The 18,456-nt window shown below is 40.6% G+C and overlaps 2 protein-coding genes across 2 annotated transcripts in view; both read left to right on the forward strand.

Moving 5' to 3' along the window:
• ptprq (protein tyrosine phosphatase receptor type Q) overlaps nt 1-18,456 on the forward strand; it is a 57,931-nt gene that overhangs the window by 13,850 nt on the left and 25,625 nt on the right. Inside the window, exons 17-33 of the mRNA XM_078167913.1 lie at nt 135-395; nt 530-690; nt 5,060-5,177; nt 5,752-5,860; nt 7,296-7,410; nt 10,348-10,417; nt 10,540-10,739; nt 10,923-11,151; nt 11,257-11,385; nt 11,493-11,639; nt 11,786-11,949; nt 12,408-12,921; nt 13,062-13,223; nt 13,531-13,710; nt 13,799-13,906; nt 14,063-14,344; nt 14,447-14,728. Of these exons, the coding sequence (XP_078024039.1) occupies nt 135-395; nt 530-690; nt 5,060-5,177; nt 5,752-5,860; nt 7,296-7,410; nt 10,348-10,417; nt 10,540-10,739; nt 10,923-11,151; nt 11,257-11,385; nt 11,493-11,639; nt 11,786-11,949; nt 12,408-12,921; nt 13,062-13,223; nt 13,531-13,710; nt 13,799-13,906; nt 14,063-14,344; nt 14,447-14,728 (3,231 nt within the window). The remainder of the gene's footprint in view (nt 1-134; nt 396-529; nt 691-5,059; nt 5,178-5,751; nt 5,861-7,295; nt 7,411-10,347; nt 10,418-10,539; nt 10,740-10,922; nt 11,152-11,256; nt 11,386-11,492; nt 11,640-11,785; nt 11,950-12,407; nt 12,922-13,061; nt 13,224-13,530; nt 13,711-13,798; nt 13,907-14,062; nt 14,345-14,446; nt 14,729-18,456) is intronic.
• LOC144463562 (phosphatidylinositol phosphatase PTPRQ-like) lies at nt 14,738-17,403 on the forward strand. Its single transcript, XM_078168302.1, has 5 exons — nt 14,738-14,741; nt 15,149-15,269; nt 15,366-15,520; nt 15,658-15,803; nt 17,060-17,403. Exons 1-5 carry the CDS (start codon nt 14,738-14,740, stop codon nt 17,270-17,272), a joined length of 639 nt encoding a protein of 212 aa, XP_078024428.1. The 3' UTR covers nt 17,273-17,403.

Raw genomic sequence — 18,456 nt, forward strand, 5'->3', positions numbered from 1 at the left:
GCAGGCCTGTCAGGATGGAGAAAGTTATTGGTTATTTCTAAGTTAGAGCATCATGCCCTCGTAACACAAATAAATAATTAAATTGTGGCCTAAGTGATAAAAACTGTTGTAAAATTGAAAACACTGTTTTCCAGGCCCAGCAGGATTATGCGCCCTTCATTTAGACAACATGAACTCCTCTTCTGTCTCTGTGAGCTGGGACAGTGCGTTTGGAGAGTTTGACTTTCACAGAGTCACTGTGGCCAACGCCTCAGTCACAAGCACACTCACCGTACCCAAGGAGGAGCGGGTTGCTGTGGTTACAGGCCTGGTGGACGGCTGCAGCTACAACATGAGCGCTGAGAGAGTGAGAGGCATGACAGCGGGGAGCGCTGCCTCTTTGACTGTAACCACAGGTAGACCATATTACAAGGGCTGCACCGGTCACCACCCCGTTATTATCAGCGGCCTTTATCAACCTTTTTCATTAAATTACGGAAACTTTCTCCACCTCTCTGACTCCATTTCTCCCTTTCCTGTCCTTCATGAGTGCCAGCCCGTGTAAGAGGAGTGCGTGTGGTGAATGTGTCTGCACGTGCATTCGCGCTACGTTGGGAGCAGGCTGCTGGGTGTGTGGATCATTATCAAGTCAGCCTGCTACCAAACCAGGGACAAGTCACAGTGCACCCTGCACGTGATGGATTCATTCAGGTACACACACACACACACACACACTCAGTGGACACACACACTGGCTCAGTCTTTCACTGAATCATTGCAGATGCTGCAGTTCACCTAAAAATCATCAATGCAGTGTTATGAAGAGCAGTAACAGGGAAGGAAGACTGGCATTGCAGAGCTCTAGACTTGCAGCTAAGTTATGATACTGACTGTCCAAACCACACAAACATACGTGCATTATCTCTCCTCCCATTCAACCAAATCCCGCCCCATACCGTCTTCTCCCGGCTGCCAGGTGTCAGATACCCCCCAAAATGTAACCTTACACACCACACACACAGAGCACACAGAGCACAGAGTTGAGTAATAGATCTCATTATTTATTAAGTTGGCCTCATGAGCTCAACTCTGAATGATTCATTTGCTTAAGCAGCTCTCCTGAGAGAGAGAGAGAGAGAGAGAGAGACCAGAGGGAGAACGTTAGCCTTGTGCTAATGAGAGGACCCACTGCCCTCCCTGGTTAGCCACTAAAATTTTGGAATACCTCAAGACCACGAGTTGTTAATATGCAATGCCTGGACAACTAACCCTGTGACCTTTACTGATGCCATTAACCAGCCTCTAAACCTGGAGTTATTTCAGCTTGGTGGATTACCTGTAGATCTAACGATTGTGCACTAACACTGGATGCAGCTCTACTGCTGAGGCCTCTAACCAGCTGAGTCTAAACTAAAGCTAACTCTGCTACCCAGCATGGCCTTCTTCTCACTCCTCCTGCTGCTCACACTCTGCTTCAATGAGACACACTCACAGGTAAGAATTCAACACTCGATATCTGGCATTGCTGCACATACAGAAAATGTAACACCTACAGACTGTTAGATTTCTTGTGAAGTGCTCAGCCATATTTCTGGGATGTAACATAAGGTGTTAGTGTGGCTCACTGCCATCCAAACATACTGATGTCACAGGTGATTGCAACACACATTACAGCAAAAAAGACTGCACTGCTTTGTCACACAGACATTAACTAGCACAGAAAGAAACAAACAAGTGCAACCACAAGCAGAAAAAAGCTGTCATCCATTCACAACCACCCACATTCATATTGATACAGATGGCTGAGGATGTAAGGGTCCTCTTCAAATAGAGTTGTGGTGATTTTTTTTAGTGGGCTACATAATGAAATACAACAACAGAAGGCTGTGTGCCCTTAGGGTTAGTGCGGAAAGTAATTTAGATTTATTCTTGCTTCTCTTTGGGGAGATTTTTCAGAGGAATGCTGTACTTTACTAATATATTGTACGGTAATGATTCCTAACCAGGGGTATGTGTACAAGGAATACATCTGCAGTTTTCAGTGAGTAATACTGTTGGAATGATGCCAATTTTGGGGAAAAGAAATAGAAACTATGAATAGGTACAAAAATCTAAATCCACAAATGTCCGTCTAGGAGGAAAGTAAATGATTGACACTTGCTGAAAAAATAGTTGATTAGTTGATTGACAAGAGAAATTTGACAAGAAATTCATCTGCAACTGTTTTTTTAAGCAATAAAGTTTTGCAGATAAGAGAGATCTGCTGGTTCCAGGTTTGCTGCTATGAAGATTTGCTGCTTTTATTTTTCTTATGGGAAAGTAACAAGAATATCTGAGGTTTGCACTGCTGCCAAAACCAGCAATAATAAATGAAAATTGAACAAACAAGCAATGAGAGACGTTACCTTGGGCTTAACGAAATTATGATGGGCCATTTTACTCATTCTCTTATATTTAATAGAGCATTTTATACATTTTATAATTAACAGTGTTGAGTGACATCCAGTTTAAAATCCATTAAATACAAACACATTTGAAACTTGATGGGTGTTTTTAATGAAAAGGTACTTCCAGTGGTGGTAGAAGAATTCAGATGCATTGCTGAAATTAAAGTATTAATTCGTTATTGTGCAATAAAATGGTTGCTGTCAGTGTTTTACTGTTATATATGATGTTTTTGGATTCATGTTTGTGCTGCAGTAATGTGCATTTAACTGCTGTAAATGTTTAAGGATGTGTAGTAAGTAGTAAGTAGTGATTTATTCATCCATTCAACAGAACATGATATTTACATACATACAATTAGGATTTCTATAAAGTATGGGCGAAAAGGCGTAGGCTGAAGCAACAGCTTATTATTGCCTACCCTATTTACAAGAAGGAAAGTTACAGAAACAGAACAAGATAACGGGATGGCACAGTTTTAAACAATGATTTTTTATCTAAACTGAAAACAATAAATAATATTAATCTAAGCAAAATCTTCAATTTGTACTAATAATTGGCTTACTTTATCCTAATATTTTATATTTATTGAATACCTTAGTTTTAAACATCTTTTTAAATTTTGTGACTGATGTGCATGTTTTTAATTCTTTATCAAGGTTATTCCATAAGTTTACTCCAATTACAGATATGCATTTGCCTTTTATGTTGGTCCTTGCCTTTGATTTCTTAAAAATGTTCCCCTATAAGGTCATACTGGGACACTCTGGTTGAGAGCAGCTCCTGTATGCAGGGTGGAAGTAGGTTGTTGTGAGCCTTATAGAGTATTACAGCAGTGTTGAGGTTAACCAGATCTTCTAATTTCAGAGTATTTGTACTGATGAAAAGTGGATTGGTTGGTGCAAAGTAGTCCTTTTGATGTACAATTCTAATGGCTTTCTTTTGCAGGATGAAGATTGGTTTGATGATTGTTTTATATGTGTTCCCCCATACCTCCACACAATATGTTAGGTATGGAAGTATGAGGGAGCAGTACAGTATGTAAAGTGAGTTTTTGTTCACTGTGTACTTAATTTTATGTAGTAGGCCTATTGCAATTGTTTTTGAGACTTTTGTTTTTATATTATCTATATGTGGTTTCCAGCTGAGTCTATTGTCTATAATGGTTCCCAAGAATTTATGTTCATAAACTTGTTCAATTTCGACACCATTTATAAATAGTTTGACCGGTCTATTGATTTTTTTTATTGCCGAATATAATGTATTTTGTTTTACATAGATTCAGTGATAATTTATTAATCTCAAACCACTTCTTGAGGGTCACTAATTCCTTTTCCACTGCACACAAGAGCTGCCCAAGATCTTTTCTGGAGCTATGTAAACTTGTGTCGTCGGCAAAGAGGACAAACTTAAGCAATGGCATTGCATCACAGATATCATTTATGTACAGGATAAAAAGTTTGGGACCCAGCACAGAACCTTGGGGGACTCCATGAGTTATTTTTAGTGGGTCTGAGTCTGCATTATTCATATGCACATACTGCTCCCTGTCGCCCAAGTAGCTTTTGAGCCATTCATGGGCTACTCCTCTAACACCATACCTCTTCATTTTTTTAAAGAGTATGCAATGGTCAGTAGTATCGAAGGCCTTCTTGAGATCAATAAAGACCCCCACAGTGTATTCCCGGTTGTCTATGCTGGTTGAGATTGCTACCACTAGTTCTATTACTGCCATGCCATGTGCTCATTGTATATACTGTTGGGTAATTTAATCTATAGCGATGCATCATATTCTACAAGAACATCATATGTTCGTAGCGTGGCTGTCCTGTGGGAACCACATGTCTATAAAAAGTCAGAAAAAAAGCCTGTTTTCAGCTTTGTGACAACGCATTTATCAACTGATACAAGAGGGTTTATCAAATCAAATCAAGTTCATTTGTGTAGCACATGTTTTTGAAAACAGTTGACCAAACTGCTGTACAAATTAAAAGAATGACACACAAATATATAGCAATGTGACATGTACACAAATATAAAACAGAAAGACACCGGTAAGAACAGTTACATACGATAAAATACTAAAATAATAAAACCACTACAAACAACCACGGGCCATTGAATGTATGTTTTAAGATTTGTCTTGAATGTGTTAATGGAGGGGGAGCATTTTGTTGAAAGTGGAAGGCTATTCCAAAGCTTTGCAGCAGCAACCACAAAGGCATGATCTTTTAAAGAGTTTATTTAGCTTGAGAAGTAGGAGGATTTTCTTCACACATACAGGAACACTTCATCCCCCAGTTTATCACAAACGTTCCACATCAACACATCTGAAGATGCATGGATTTCTGGACAAGAACAATATAAAAAATTGTAATCTGAAAAGTAACTAAAGCTGTTAGACAGATGTAGTTTATAATGTAGTAGAATTATAAAGTTGCATAAAATGGAAATACTCAATTAAAGTATAAGTATGTCAAATTTGCACTTAAGTGAGCACTCGAGTATATACATACCGTAGTTACTTTCAAAATGTAGGGGAACCACTGATCTACAATACATTAGTGTTGAGCTTGTTGGTCTTGTGTGTGCACTGGTGTGTGTATATGTTGTGACCATGTGTCTGTTTTCGCAGGCTGATGTGGTGAATGTTAGTCCGGGGACACAATACAGCGTAACGGTCACCGCGGCCTCCTCCTCCTCCTCCAACATCAGCCCTGGAGTCAGCCGCATGATCAATACTAATGAGAGCGGTGAGACGGGCACGCACTGTTTGTTGTTGTTGTTTAGATGGGTTTTGTTTTTGGGTGTTAAAGTGCCATCAGGTTCTCGTCTGCCCTCTGCTGTTTAATTTAGTCCCTGTGTAGCACATGCACACACACACACTGAGGGGAAGGAATTAGTACAGTACATGTGTGTGTGTTTGTGCGTGTGTGTCTGTGTGTGTTTGTTCCCTGTTTAATTCCTCTTAGGTAACTTAAGCCCGGGCTTTTGAACCGCAGGATGAATGGGTCTGCAGTGAATGTCAGTGAAATGCCACTGCTGTGTGAGGCCTTATTCATCAGAGTTCAGCCTAAAACACTCTCTCTCACACACACACATTCATACACACACGCTCGGAGGATCAGACCCCCACAGACAACAACAGTATTCTTCAAATGACTCTGTGTTCTGTTGAATTGTGATATACACAAGTATCTGTATTGGATATTTGCTGTATTGATGATTTTGAACACAGTATATAGAGTGAAGATGGGATGTGAAGACAATCTTCTGTTCTCTTTTCTCCTCTTTTTTCATTCACACTCTTCCCATCGTCCCCTCTAGTTCCTGGTCCACCTTTAGGCCTGGAAGGAGAGGCTGTGGGCTCTAACGGTATCCTGCTCTCGTGGACCATGCCGCCGGATGCCAACAATATAGACGGATATGTCATCAGGTAATTCTTTGTTGTCTTTTGGAAAAACTAAAAAAGATTTATTTTTGGTCTACTGGAGCAGGTACACACAGGTGGTGAATGTCAGATTCAAAATCCAGGAGAGTGTTATTGTCTTTGTCTGCTGAGTCACCGTGAGACCATGAAAATATAAAGTATCAATTTACTAAATATACATTTGTCAAATTTAATGAAAAGAGAATACCAATAAATAAAGGAAAGACTTACCACAAAGATACATATCAATTAAAAAATAATAAACATCTCTGTGCATTGTGGTTTTGTACACACTTTATTTTTCCATGTGTGGGACTCCAGTGATTTGCAGTTTTCGGGGGTGGAAGAAGCATTCAAATATTTTACCTGAGCAAAAGCAGTAATACTACAATTTAAATAACTCTTTGCAAGTTAAATTCCTGCATTCAGAAGTAATTATTATGCCAAATGGCCCCTTTTGTGCTGTCATATATATCATAGGATTATTACTACTGATGCAATAATGCAGTATTTTTGTTGTTGTGGGTCTAAGTGGAGGTTTTAACTGCTTACTCACTAAGCACAGTGCAGTTTAATTTTATTACAGAGCCCTAAAAACCACATTTTGTACAGTATATTGACAATATTTCAACCTGTTTTTAATTTAAATTGACTTGTTTTAAATGTCCTACAAATTAGTGTCTCCTTGAAACAAGACAGAAGAAGGGATTTTAGAAATTTATTATAACAAATTGACAAAAATTTTAGTCTAAAATAGCCGGAAAGACAGAGATTTCTGTCACTGAGTTCAAAGAGGTACTTTAAAACTGTGCTTAAATACAGGAACTGAGTAAACTTAAAGGTCCAGTGTGTAGGTTTTAGAGAGATATATTGGTAGAAATGGATTATAATATAATAAGCATAAGTATATAAGTAGTTTTCGTTAGTGTAAGGTCACCTAAAAATAAGAATTATTGTGTTTTTGTTACCTTAGAATGAGCCATTTATATCTAGATAGGAAGCCGATTCTCATCTACGGAGAATGTTATGATGAATTGCCATTTTTCTACAGTAGCCCAGAATGGACAATCCAAACACTGACTCTAGAGGGGGCTCTTTGCATTTTGCATTGGCCACTGTAGTTGGCAGCCCCTCCATGACGAGAGCTTAGGAGAAACACTGATTTGTAAGGTGAAACTGTTTGTTTTGGAAAGAAAGTTTCAGCTGGTTGCAATGTGCAATTCTCTCCCCTAGATGCCACTAAATCCCCCTAAATCTTACAAACCGCTTCTTTAACTTTAACTTTTCTTTCTGCCACTGACAGTTTTGCACCTAAATCTAACTGAATATAAGTCTTTTACTGTTGCTCAGGGTCCTTCATCCACCCTCATACTGTTTATTAAAATATAATGTAAGTTTATGTAAGATGATGCTGATCTTAAAAACTGATTTCTCCCTGCAGGTACAAGGAGGTGTGTCCCTACCCCGATCCCACCTTCACCCAGGTGACCAAGTACCTGGACATACCAGAGACGCTGCTCACTGACTTCACCTCAGGTTCTACGTACCACATTGAGGTAGGATACACAATTCAAGATTCAAATCTTTATTCCCATTAGAGAGTAGCTGATAGAAATCTGCTCAAACACAACCAAAGCCAAGCAATAAAAACTTTATGCACCAAAAATAGCACACAAAAAATAGAAGCTTTGATAAACTTAAGAGCCAAATTCTGTGAATATATTTACTTAAATTTTTCTATTCATTAGACACACACCCAAGCACCAACAATCTTAGTGTGTGTGATAACAAGCATATTCCTGGAAACTGTTTTCGTGTATTATCATGTGGACAGATCCCACAGGAGCAGACTATTCTCTTGATCTGGCTGAATGCTGGTAATTGATCCTGGCTGCATTATTAATCAGGTAAACAGATCTATGGATCAGCCATGGCTCTTTCCACTGTCTGTTGTCACTGAGCTTGAATGTGATCGTGCTTATTAGTTTTCAGAATTCATTAACCCACAATGACCTTCATACAAATGGACTCTGAGAGGCTGACACACATTGTGATTATACCTGCACATTCTGTATTTGTGTGTGCGTGCGATTATGAGTTTGTGTGTGTGTGTGTGTGTGTGTGTGTGTGTGTGTGTGCGTGCGTGCGTGTGTGTGCGTGTGCATGTGTGTGTGTGTATATGTGTGTGTGTGCATGTGCGTGTATCATATTACTGCATCTCACCTGTGAGTGTGGTGGCCCTCTAAGCCATGCACAAAGCTGAACTGACAAACTAAGAACATTGTAATTATGTTAATATCACCTGAATGATAAGCTGTAAAAAACTGCTATCCTATTGCTTCCTTTAATCTGTTTTAAGTAAGTATTACTAACTATTGACAGTTTTTTTTATTTTATTTTTAATTTATCTTGATTCATTTCATTTTATTTTTCTTTATTTCAACAGTGTAATTGCTGTATGGTAATAAAAAAACTTAAAAAAAACTCCAAATACAGTTATTCTCAGGCAATTAAGATAAAATCATGAACACTGTTATTAAGTGTTATTAAGGCCTATTTCTTATGTGACCTTTAAAATGTCCAATTCATGTTACTATTCTTAGATTTCGATTAAATATACTTTATTTTAAACATTTAAAAAAATAATAAACTACTCAATATATATAAAATGTATGCTCTATCCTACTCCATCAATACACAGTCAATCTCATAAACAAACTCTCTGTCCCAGCGTGCATCCCCATGAGTAAACTACTCTGTTTATGCTCTTCATATATAATTAACAACACTACCCAGAAATGAACAAAAGAAAACCAATAACAATATTACCATAAGAGAGCTCTGCATTCCCCCTCCTCATTTCTGTACTTCGCAAAAAGTATTTTTTTTGTACATCCTTTTAAACTGACTGATGTTTTTACTTTGTTTGATCGCTTCCTCTAGTCCATTCCACAAAATCACCCCACAAATAGATAGATACTTTTAGGGATTGAATTTAATTAATGTTTCTTTTTTAATATATTTAATTTGGTCTTTTTTACTTAATGTTAAAAGTATTGTGTCTATGTATTTTATCTTAGTCATTTCTTATTAAATTTAATTATTTATTTGCATTTAATTGTTTTCCCTCTCTTTTTAAATTTGCTTATTTTTCATACAGTAACAATCTCAAAATACAATCCTATATCTTTTCACCTATTTCATCTGTCTTCTATCAGTCAATGTATATAATTTTACATTTTTTAATATAAATGGAAATGAGCATTGACGCAGCAATATACTGTGTGCATAATCTTCTTTGGCTCAATAAGAGTCATTGATTCACTCTATGGTAATTTGAGGTTGCAGTTTTTAATGTTATTTTTGCATTAGACTGCACTGTGCAGGTGTTGTGCTTGCTCTCTGGACACGCTCCTCTGTAGATTATTTTCATCACATATTTGCATTAAGAAACATTTTTAAAGCCAATTAGAAAAAAGATGAAAAATGCCCTATGGCCAAACTAAAGACACAAATATGTTCCTTCTATATTAATTAGTTGACATTCTGTTTAATATGCAGTGTGTTTCATAGTGCTCCACTATAAATATGAAGTATTGAGTTGGTTCATACGCCCCAGCTGGAAGCAGCTGACCGCCCACTGACTGAATCATCATTTTAATTACAACAGTCACAGCCCATTTTCACAGCAAGGCGGTCCATTTAAATGTGACGTCCTACTCACTGATCCCTGCTACACCAATGCTGCCACACACCGCTGCTGCTGCTGGCAAAGCTTTGCCTCCACCACCCCAGCCTCCGCCTTTCTAATTATGAGTCTCTTCATGGCTTAAAGGTCAAAATGGCATTTAATGTCTTGCTTTGGGCCCACTCTTGTATACCCGGGGGTGTTTTCTGCATTGTGCTCACTGTTTTGCCTTGGCATGCTGCTTGTCTAATGTGAGGAGTGCTGCTTGTCTTAAGTGCAGACCCATCAATGCCAAGCATATCTGTATTTCCATTTGTTGCAATAAATGGTTGAATCTATGATGAGTGTGTTCCCGGCAGAAATCTAGTAAATGAAAGCTGAAGATGGATCTTTCAAGATAAAATTTTGGAGGTGGCATTCATTATTGTCCATTTAGATGAATTTCCCATTAGCCAGATAATCAGGCTTTAATTGCCATTTCATTTTCGTGTCATTATTAATTTCTTTATCATTCATTTTTTATTTATTTTCTTTTAATCTTTGAGAAGATTAAAGATGTGGGCAGAGGCTGAGTTCTGTTTACATACTATTGACACATACCTGGTGTATACTGTTGTAACATTGTTGTTCACATGTTTCTGGGATCACTGAATCACCTTGAACAGAGTGCTGTTCCAGTTGTGATCATTGCCTGAGATTAGCACCCAATCGGGATCTGGTGACTGCCCTATTGACAGGAACATGAATTATTCATTATTAGTAATACCTATACCATCTCTGTCTCTCCGTCTCTCTGTCCCTTTAGGTAGCAGCCATAGTTCCCGCTGGAATAGGAGCCTTCAGCAAATCTTTATACATAAAGACAGCAGAGTCCCGTGGGTTTTTGTGCACATGCACACACTTGCATATGATCTCAAAATCACAGTCATTTTATATTTACCGTATTGTATGTCTGTGTGTGTGTGTGTGCATTAATTTCTGTGTGCATTTCCTGCAGCCCCCGGCCTGGTCACCAACTTGACTGCGTTTGCTCAGAACCACACCTCCGTCATGGTCACCTGGTTCCTGCCGCACCGCATCAACGGCCTCATCACAAAGTTTGCTGTCAAGGCTAAACACGCTCGTACTGGGCAAACGGTCCGCACGTTAGAGGTCAACGCAGAGGACATCATGACCGGAGCGCTGCCTCACTGCAATGTACTGCATTACACATTTTCACCCTTTGTCTTTTCCACTGAACTGTTATTGTGAAATGTTCTGTTCTGTCTGGATTATAGATGCAACCAAAGCACAAGGACAAACATTTATACAACATAGGGCTAGATTTTTTTCTAATATACTTTTCCCTCTGTGTATGTCCTGTGTGATTTGTATCTATAGGATGCAGCTGATATCCTGTCCCGCGCGACTTTTAGTCCCTTGGAGATAACAGCATCGTCGTCACCCATCACCCTCTCCGCCGTGCCCCCTGCAGCTTCCTGGAGTGTGCCCATATCTGTAGGAGTTGATCAGCTACGACCTTACACTGCCTATCTGTTCGAAGTGTCTGCCTTTACCTCTGATGGAGAGGGACAGATAGCCTCCACTATGGTCCGCATGCCAGAATCAGGTGTGGAAAAAGAAGCAAAACAGGCCCCAGTCCAGACTGTAGTTAGCATATAAAATATTTACTGCATTTATAAATTAATGATCTCTGTGTGTTTGTGTATGACAGCCCCAGAAGACCCACCACAGAACTTCTCCATATTGAATATGACGTCTAGATCAATATCTGTGTCCTGGAGCACTCCCAACATTATTACAGGAAAATTCACCTATGTGCTCTACCTTTATGGGCCAACAGGTTGTTAAATATTCACTCTTGAACACACTTGCATGCATACATAGACTGACACAAACTCTAAATTGATAGAAATCCACTCACAATTTTCTGTTTCTTCTTCATCCCAGGATATTTGTATGAAAACAGCACAGCAGACACGCGGTTTTCTCTGACTGGTTTGACCCCCTACACACGGTACACGGTGGCTGTCCGAGCCAAAGCTGCTGGAGAAGTGGGTCCAGCAGCGCAGGATGATGTAATTACACCTGCTGAGGGTAAGACCACTCATAAATTAATGTACTAACATATGTATTTTTGCGTTTAGATGTATCCTCAGGAATTCACTTAGAATTTTGTTTTGTTCACTTCTATGTCTGTGTCTAATTCTCCCTGGCTCTATTTGCCCTATGTGTGTGAGTAGCACCCAGTGCAGTACAGGACTTGATGGCAGAAGCCGAGGATTCAGTTTCAATCCGTGTGAGTTGGAGAATCCCTGCCCAGCCCAACGGTCCGATCACCCAGTACAAACTGCAGGTTCTGGTTGGCGAGGTTCTGCTGCAGGAAATCACCCTCCTGGCAGAGATGGTAAGCCAGATGTCACATCTATGTATAGCCACCATAATTGCATCACATCACAGCTCAGTGCTAATAAAAACTCAGTGTTAAAACCTGAACCTGTTCAGCTGAAAAGGTTGAAAAATCCTTGGATGTATACTCACAGTGTGTACTAAAGAAACATGTTTTTTTCCATTGTAAAAGCACTTGATGATTTTCAGGGTTAGGACATCTGTATGACCCATTAGAACTGTTGTCAAATTCATCCATCCATCCAAATACACTGCCACACACTTCTATTGGGTCATAAGTGATGATTGAGACAGATTACTTTTGAGTGCATACATCGTTTTTCAGGAAAATCCTGCATAGTATACCTTTAAGAGCTGATGAGCCAAAATGATACAGAATCAACGCTTTGCTCTGCACCCAACCAGAGTAAATCGAAAACTACAGTCAGACGATAACATGTATATTTCTACCTTCAGAATACAACTGGTTTGCATGAAGATGAGACCGTTCCCCCTGATGTCCAGGACAATCCAGGGCGTCGTAAGAGAACTGCTGAGCTCAGTCTGGTCACATCACCGCCCACTTTCACAGCTACTATTTCTGCCCGCACGCTGCCCACTGGTGCAACCGCTTCCACCGTCACACACTTTGGTCAAAGAAGCGCTGACCAAATCACTAACACCGACGCTCAAACAACTGCTGACTCCATGGTCACAGAAAAGCCCAGCACTAGTTACGTTTCTGCGTCACACACTTACAGCACAAACAGTCAGTCTTTTGACTCTGCGGTCTCTGGGACCTCTGCATTCTCTCTCACCTCTGTGCCAGCTGCTACACTTCCACCCTGGCTGACAAAGCAATCACACGCTGGGGATATGACCTCAGATTCCTCCCCCTTGGCTCTGACCCCAGGCCAGCTACGCCTGTCCACACACGATGCATCAATTACTGGACACGCAACACGTAGTGTGGCAACTTCTGGTACTACAGGTGGGAGAGCGATAACCATGAACACTGCTTCTCTTAACTTCCTGCAGCCCTTCATAGAAGGATTTTTATCTATTCCAGTGCTAAATACTGTGTGTGCATGTGGTCTTGTGTATCGATCTGTGTCTCCATGCATGCTGCAGGTGTGACAGTTAGAGAGGAGGTGATGGAGGTTTTGTCTGAGGAGGTGTCTTACTTGGTGTCAGATCTGAATCCCTTCACCGAGTACACGTTCAGGGTCACTGCCTCCACAACAGTGGGAGAGGGACCTGCAACGGACATCACCGAGAAGACCAGGGAGCAGGGTCGGTGGTCACATTACATCACATTACATTACATTTATTTAGCTGACGATTTTGTCCAAAGAGACCAACAATAAGAGCATTCAACCATGTGGATACAACCCCAAAAAGTGCAAGAATCATGCAGTCAAGATCTACTTTAAGTGCAGTATTTAAAGAAAAGAGGAAATAGAAAAGGAAGTGTTTTGTTTTGCTTTTACATGTCACTTGGATTAACCCTGAACGATAAAAAACAAACAAATGAGAAGGCTAGCAAAACCTTAACAATTCTTTGTCCCTAATAATGTCTTTAACTGTATGTGTTGTTTAGTCCCAAGCTCAGTGCTAGAAGTTTCCTATCAAAACATCAGCTCCACCTCCATACAAGTAACCTGGGTCCCACCTCTCAACCCCAATGGGCGGATCACTCATTACACTGTCTATGGCCTCAAACTGCACAATAATCAGGCCTTGACATGGGTTACAAATACCACCAGCATATTGATAACAGGTAATCAACTTTTCTGCTCAGCTCTATACAGTCATTATAATAATTATGGTACCAGTCTGTTGCTAAATGTCTCTGTTCTAATGTATAGATTTGGACAAGTATACTGCATATAAGCTACGTGTAGCTGCATCTACAGCTGTGGGCGAGAGCTCTCTCTCTGAGGAAGACGACGTTTTTGTTTTCACCTTAGAGGACGGTATGTGCTGAACACAAACTGTACATGTAAATATGTGATACTAGGTTAGTTAGATTGTTTGATTTGATTATGTCTCAGTCTATAATCTATCAGTTTAATCACATTTTATTCAATGAAAGATCACTCTGGGATTTTTCTTGTCCGTCCCTTCCTCAGAGCCTGACTCTCCGCCTGTGAACCTCGCTGTGGTTGACACCAGCCCCTCCACTGCCACATTAGCCTGGTCTCCTCCAAAACAAGCCAATGGGATAATCCAACATTACGAGGTCCTGTATGAGAACGAATCCTACTCTGCGTTGATGAACACGTCCTCTAACACAGTCACTCTGATGAACCTGAAGCCATTCACCTACTACAATGTGTCTGTGAGGGCGTACACACGTTACGGCCATGGCAACCAAACATCTGACACTTTATACCTGCTGTCTGGAGAAGATGGTGTGTTGATAGATGCTTGCAAATACACTCTTATGAAACTCTTTAGTAAAAATATCATCTGTTCAGATTTTAGTAAAGGTGCATCTTGTGTTCTCTCTCCAGTCCCAGGCAGTCCTCCATACAATGTTACTTATGAGTCGGTCAGTCCCAGCGAGGTGAACGTGACCTGGGAACCTCCTTTGATGCCTAATGGGATCATTACCCACTACAGCCTAGAGCTGTGGAATTCCACCCACTACCTAAACCTCACCTCCCTCACCAACTTCATCCACGTCACGCATCTGAGGAAATATGCACGCTATCGCGTCATGGTGCAAGCACACACACGTGTCGGGCCAGGAAACCACAGCAGCGAGCCACTCAACATCACCACACTGGAGGATGGTGAGAGGGATGGGTGGGGGAGGGGAGAAAAAGGGGAGGGTTTGTTTTCAGTTCCAGGACACTGCACGATTACATCATGACTGAGTTCGAAGGGCATCTGATTAAATCTGACTTTTCTCTCGTCTTTTCCTCTTCAGTTACATCTCTGTTTCAGCTCATGCTAATCATGTTACATCACAGGTATTTGATGCCACATGACCCGCGTGATCCCCATCAGGACTGAGAAGCACAAACAACAACATCATTACAACTAACCTGTTTTTTTAATTTCAGAGCAATATTCTATGTCTGTCTGGCACGTTCCTGAGGTTCTTATCCGCCCAGTGCAAATATATTTTTTATCACTCATCAGATTCTGTATTGACAGGCCATGCTCCTGTTTGTATTACATTACTGGAAAGCCTTTCTCCTACATCTCAGCTCCAGACACACCTCCACAGTTCCTCCGCGCCAGGAAGTTGTCAGACTATGAGGTAGAGTTGTCATGGGAACCGCCCCGTGAAGCCAATTCAGACATACTCTACTATGTGGTCAGAGTTTGGTAAGTTTCTTTCTTCCACCTCTCTCTGTCTGTTTAAAAAAGAGATTTAAAAGGAAAACAGAACACATTGCAACATCTGGTGGCTCTCTTTGTCAGGAATGAAACGACTGAGCTGTGGCAGAATGTGACAGGGACATCAGTGGTTATTAATGTAGACTCAGAGAGTCGCTACAACGCCTCCGTTTCCAGCTGGACCAGGCTGGGAAATGGAGGAGTGCTGATCTACATCAGCTTTACCACCACTGATGCAGGTGCTTGATGATTAGCAGAGCATTTTTAGATAGATAACTTTATCATCCTCTCATACAAAAAAAATCTTTACACTGCATTTGAATGAAGCACTTTTTTCTCACTTCCTGAATATTTGTCTGTGCTCTTTGGCTTTCAGAACCATTCGACCCCCCTCAGAATGTGACTTATGCAAATGTGACCGCCTCCTCTGTCACCTTATTGTGGCACCCGCCTACTGAACCCAATGGGATCATTGTACACTACACAATTTACTACTCTGATAACGGCACTGTCGCTCAGCAGGTGAGAGACATGCACCATATATATCTGTCAGCAAGTGACAGATTAAAGCTGCATGCAGCATATTTTTATATAAAAAATAGGTCAAATGACTACTTGTAATGTAGAAAGTGTTGCTAGTCGTGACTCAGTGGTTCCCCATTTTAGTGTCTTTTAGCTCATTGTTTTGGATTTCTGGCCTGCAACTTTCCTGTTTTGGTTCCCTCACACTGCTCTCATTGACTTTGTTGCCAGCAGCAGGTAGTTGTTTCCAGCTAAGAAAAACCTTACTGTAAGCTACATGCACAACACCAAACAGTCAAAGTTAGCAACTAGCTGGTAACATAGTGCTGCATTTAGCAGCTAATGAGCCAAATATTTCCCTGAGTAGTGTATAGAGACCAAAACAGAGCTAAAAGAGAGAGAAAATTTACCTACATTGGTCGGGTGAACACACAAATGCAAACATAAATAAATAAATAAATGCAAACATTGCTTTGTGTCTCTTGGATGTGTAAATAGCTAACGAACTCTAAGCTAGTTGCTTACACATTCATAAGATCAGCTTTATAATGGGATGATATATCAATATTTTGTTCGTCACATAGACTGTATACTGGATACAGCCACCCACTGGTTTGTAGAGTCCCATTTTGAAGCTTAAGTTTGGCATTTTGGCCGTCACCACTTGGCTTTTTGGAGCCAGAAGTGACTAGATGTGGGTGGATCTAAATCATAGACTATGGTGACACCAAAGCTATTCAATGAAGGACTGCACACAGTCTTTGCCCCAGTGAGAGCTATGAGGTATGACACGTGTAATGTAACTGGTGCTGCAATTTAGGATGGTTACAGTGGACGATGATAGTAATAAAGGGATGGTGTACCAGGCTGTAAACATGTTTGTTTCTGCAATAGTTGGGCATTTTAACATGGGTTTCGATGAGTACTGACTTGCTCCTGGAGCCAGCCTCAAGTGGCCATTTAAGGAACTGTACTGGAACTGTTTTTGGGACTTCGGCATTGGTTTCATTTTTCAGCCCAGATGGTTGCCGCTTGGTTTACAGCTTCCACTTCCCCCAAGTGTCCAAAAACCTAAAAAATCTGAATAAATTAGTGTGGAAACATAATAAATGCAGGATTAACACCTGGCTGAGACACTTAATGATAGGTTTTCATTTCATTTGTCACCCATCTGCATACATAGCACGTATTGTGCTCTTGATTAAAGGCCTCTGTCAGTGTGTGAAAGTAATCCTAACGCTCCTTTTTCTCCACAGAGGGTTCCTGTTTCAGACTTACCTGCACCTGCCTCCCCTGATTCAGCCCTCTCCTACACTCTGACTCGGCTGATTGGGGGCACAAACTACATCGTGTGGATGACCTCCAGCACGGTGCAGGGGGACGGAGGGGTCCAGAGCGAGCCACTAACCCTGTTCTTACCGGAAGACGGTCAGTCAGACACACATATGCACACAGTCCCACATACATAAATAAGAATAATTTTAAAAGAATAGACTTAAAGATAAAATTCTACACATAACGCTAGGTAATTATTGGTAAAGGTAATTATTGCATAGGATGATTCAAAGTCTCGCTGGAGGTTGAGTCTGCACACTTTTTTCAAAACTCTTCAACTTCTAAAAAAAAAAAAAATTACATAAAAACTTGGCGATTGAAGACGTGACTTTCAGCCTGTTAGTGAAAGGAGATAACCGTCAGTCTGGCAAACTGGCTCTATTTTTGTCTGCCTGTGACTCTGTGCCTTGAAGACAGCCAGTTTGTGTTTCCTTTTGCTAAGCACGACGAAAGTTGTGAGGGATTAAAAAAAAAAGACAGAGCAAAAGAGAAAGATAGCGCAGAACCGTTTACGATATGATGACAGAGGAAAAACAAAGCCTGACGTGCTTTAAGAAAGTTCAAGCTGGGCTCATGCTACGATTGCATTGTTGCCACGGAAACCAAAATTTGGATGTAATATTTAGTTATACTTAGTGTTTTTGATGTCCTCAGTGGGAAAAAAAGTGAAGTGTACATAAAGCTGATCTCTTTGTTTTTATGTTATTTTGGGAAAAATGGTGCAGACAGCCGCCACAGACTTTGTCACATACATTTCATGTTTGTGATTTTTTTTTTTTCTTGTTAACATATTCTCTGTCTCTGAATGATTACTGCTCATACTGACTCTGTATCTCTGCCTGTGCTCTAGCTGCTCCACTCTCAGCAAAGCAGTGGATCTCCAGGGCTCCTTGTCTCTTCCGCACAGCCAAGCCCCCCTGCTGGGCTCAGACCCCCACACACACCTGGCCCCTCACATCCACTCATTCATCTTATGGATCTGTCAAGTTTTATCTCCCCTTTCCCCTTCATCTCCCCCTTTTATTTCTTCTCTGTGTACCATGCGTTATTTTCGGAGGGGCTGAGACGATGAACAGGATGAGTATTTTCTCCTCAACCCCTTTTCTTTCCCAAGGTTTTCAGTGTGCGAGTTTCCCTTCCAAATGCCTCTGTATGTCCCTGAATGGGCTGTTCATTTAGTCGGATATTGATTCTGTGTCTGTTTACTGTTTTCCTATGCTGTGTTTCTGTGTTGTTAAAGTAATGTCATGCCGTATTGTTCTACTTGATGTGCTGTTGTGGGTTTTGTTAATTACAACAATGCTGCCAGTGATTATGA

The sequence above is a fragment of the Epinephelus lanceolatus genome, chromosome 5, assembly GCF_041903045.1.
Source record: "Epinephelus lanceolatus isolate andai-2023 chromosome 5, ASM4190304v1, whole genome shotgun sequence".
Taxonomy (NCBI): domain Eukaryota; kingdom Metazoa; phylum Chordata; class Actinopteri; order Perciformes; family Serranidae; genus Epinephelus; species Epinephelus lanceolatus.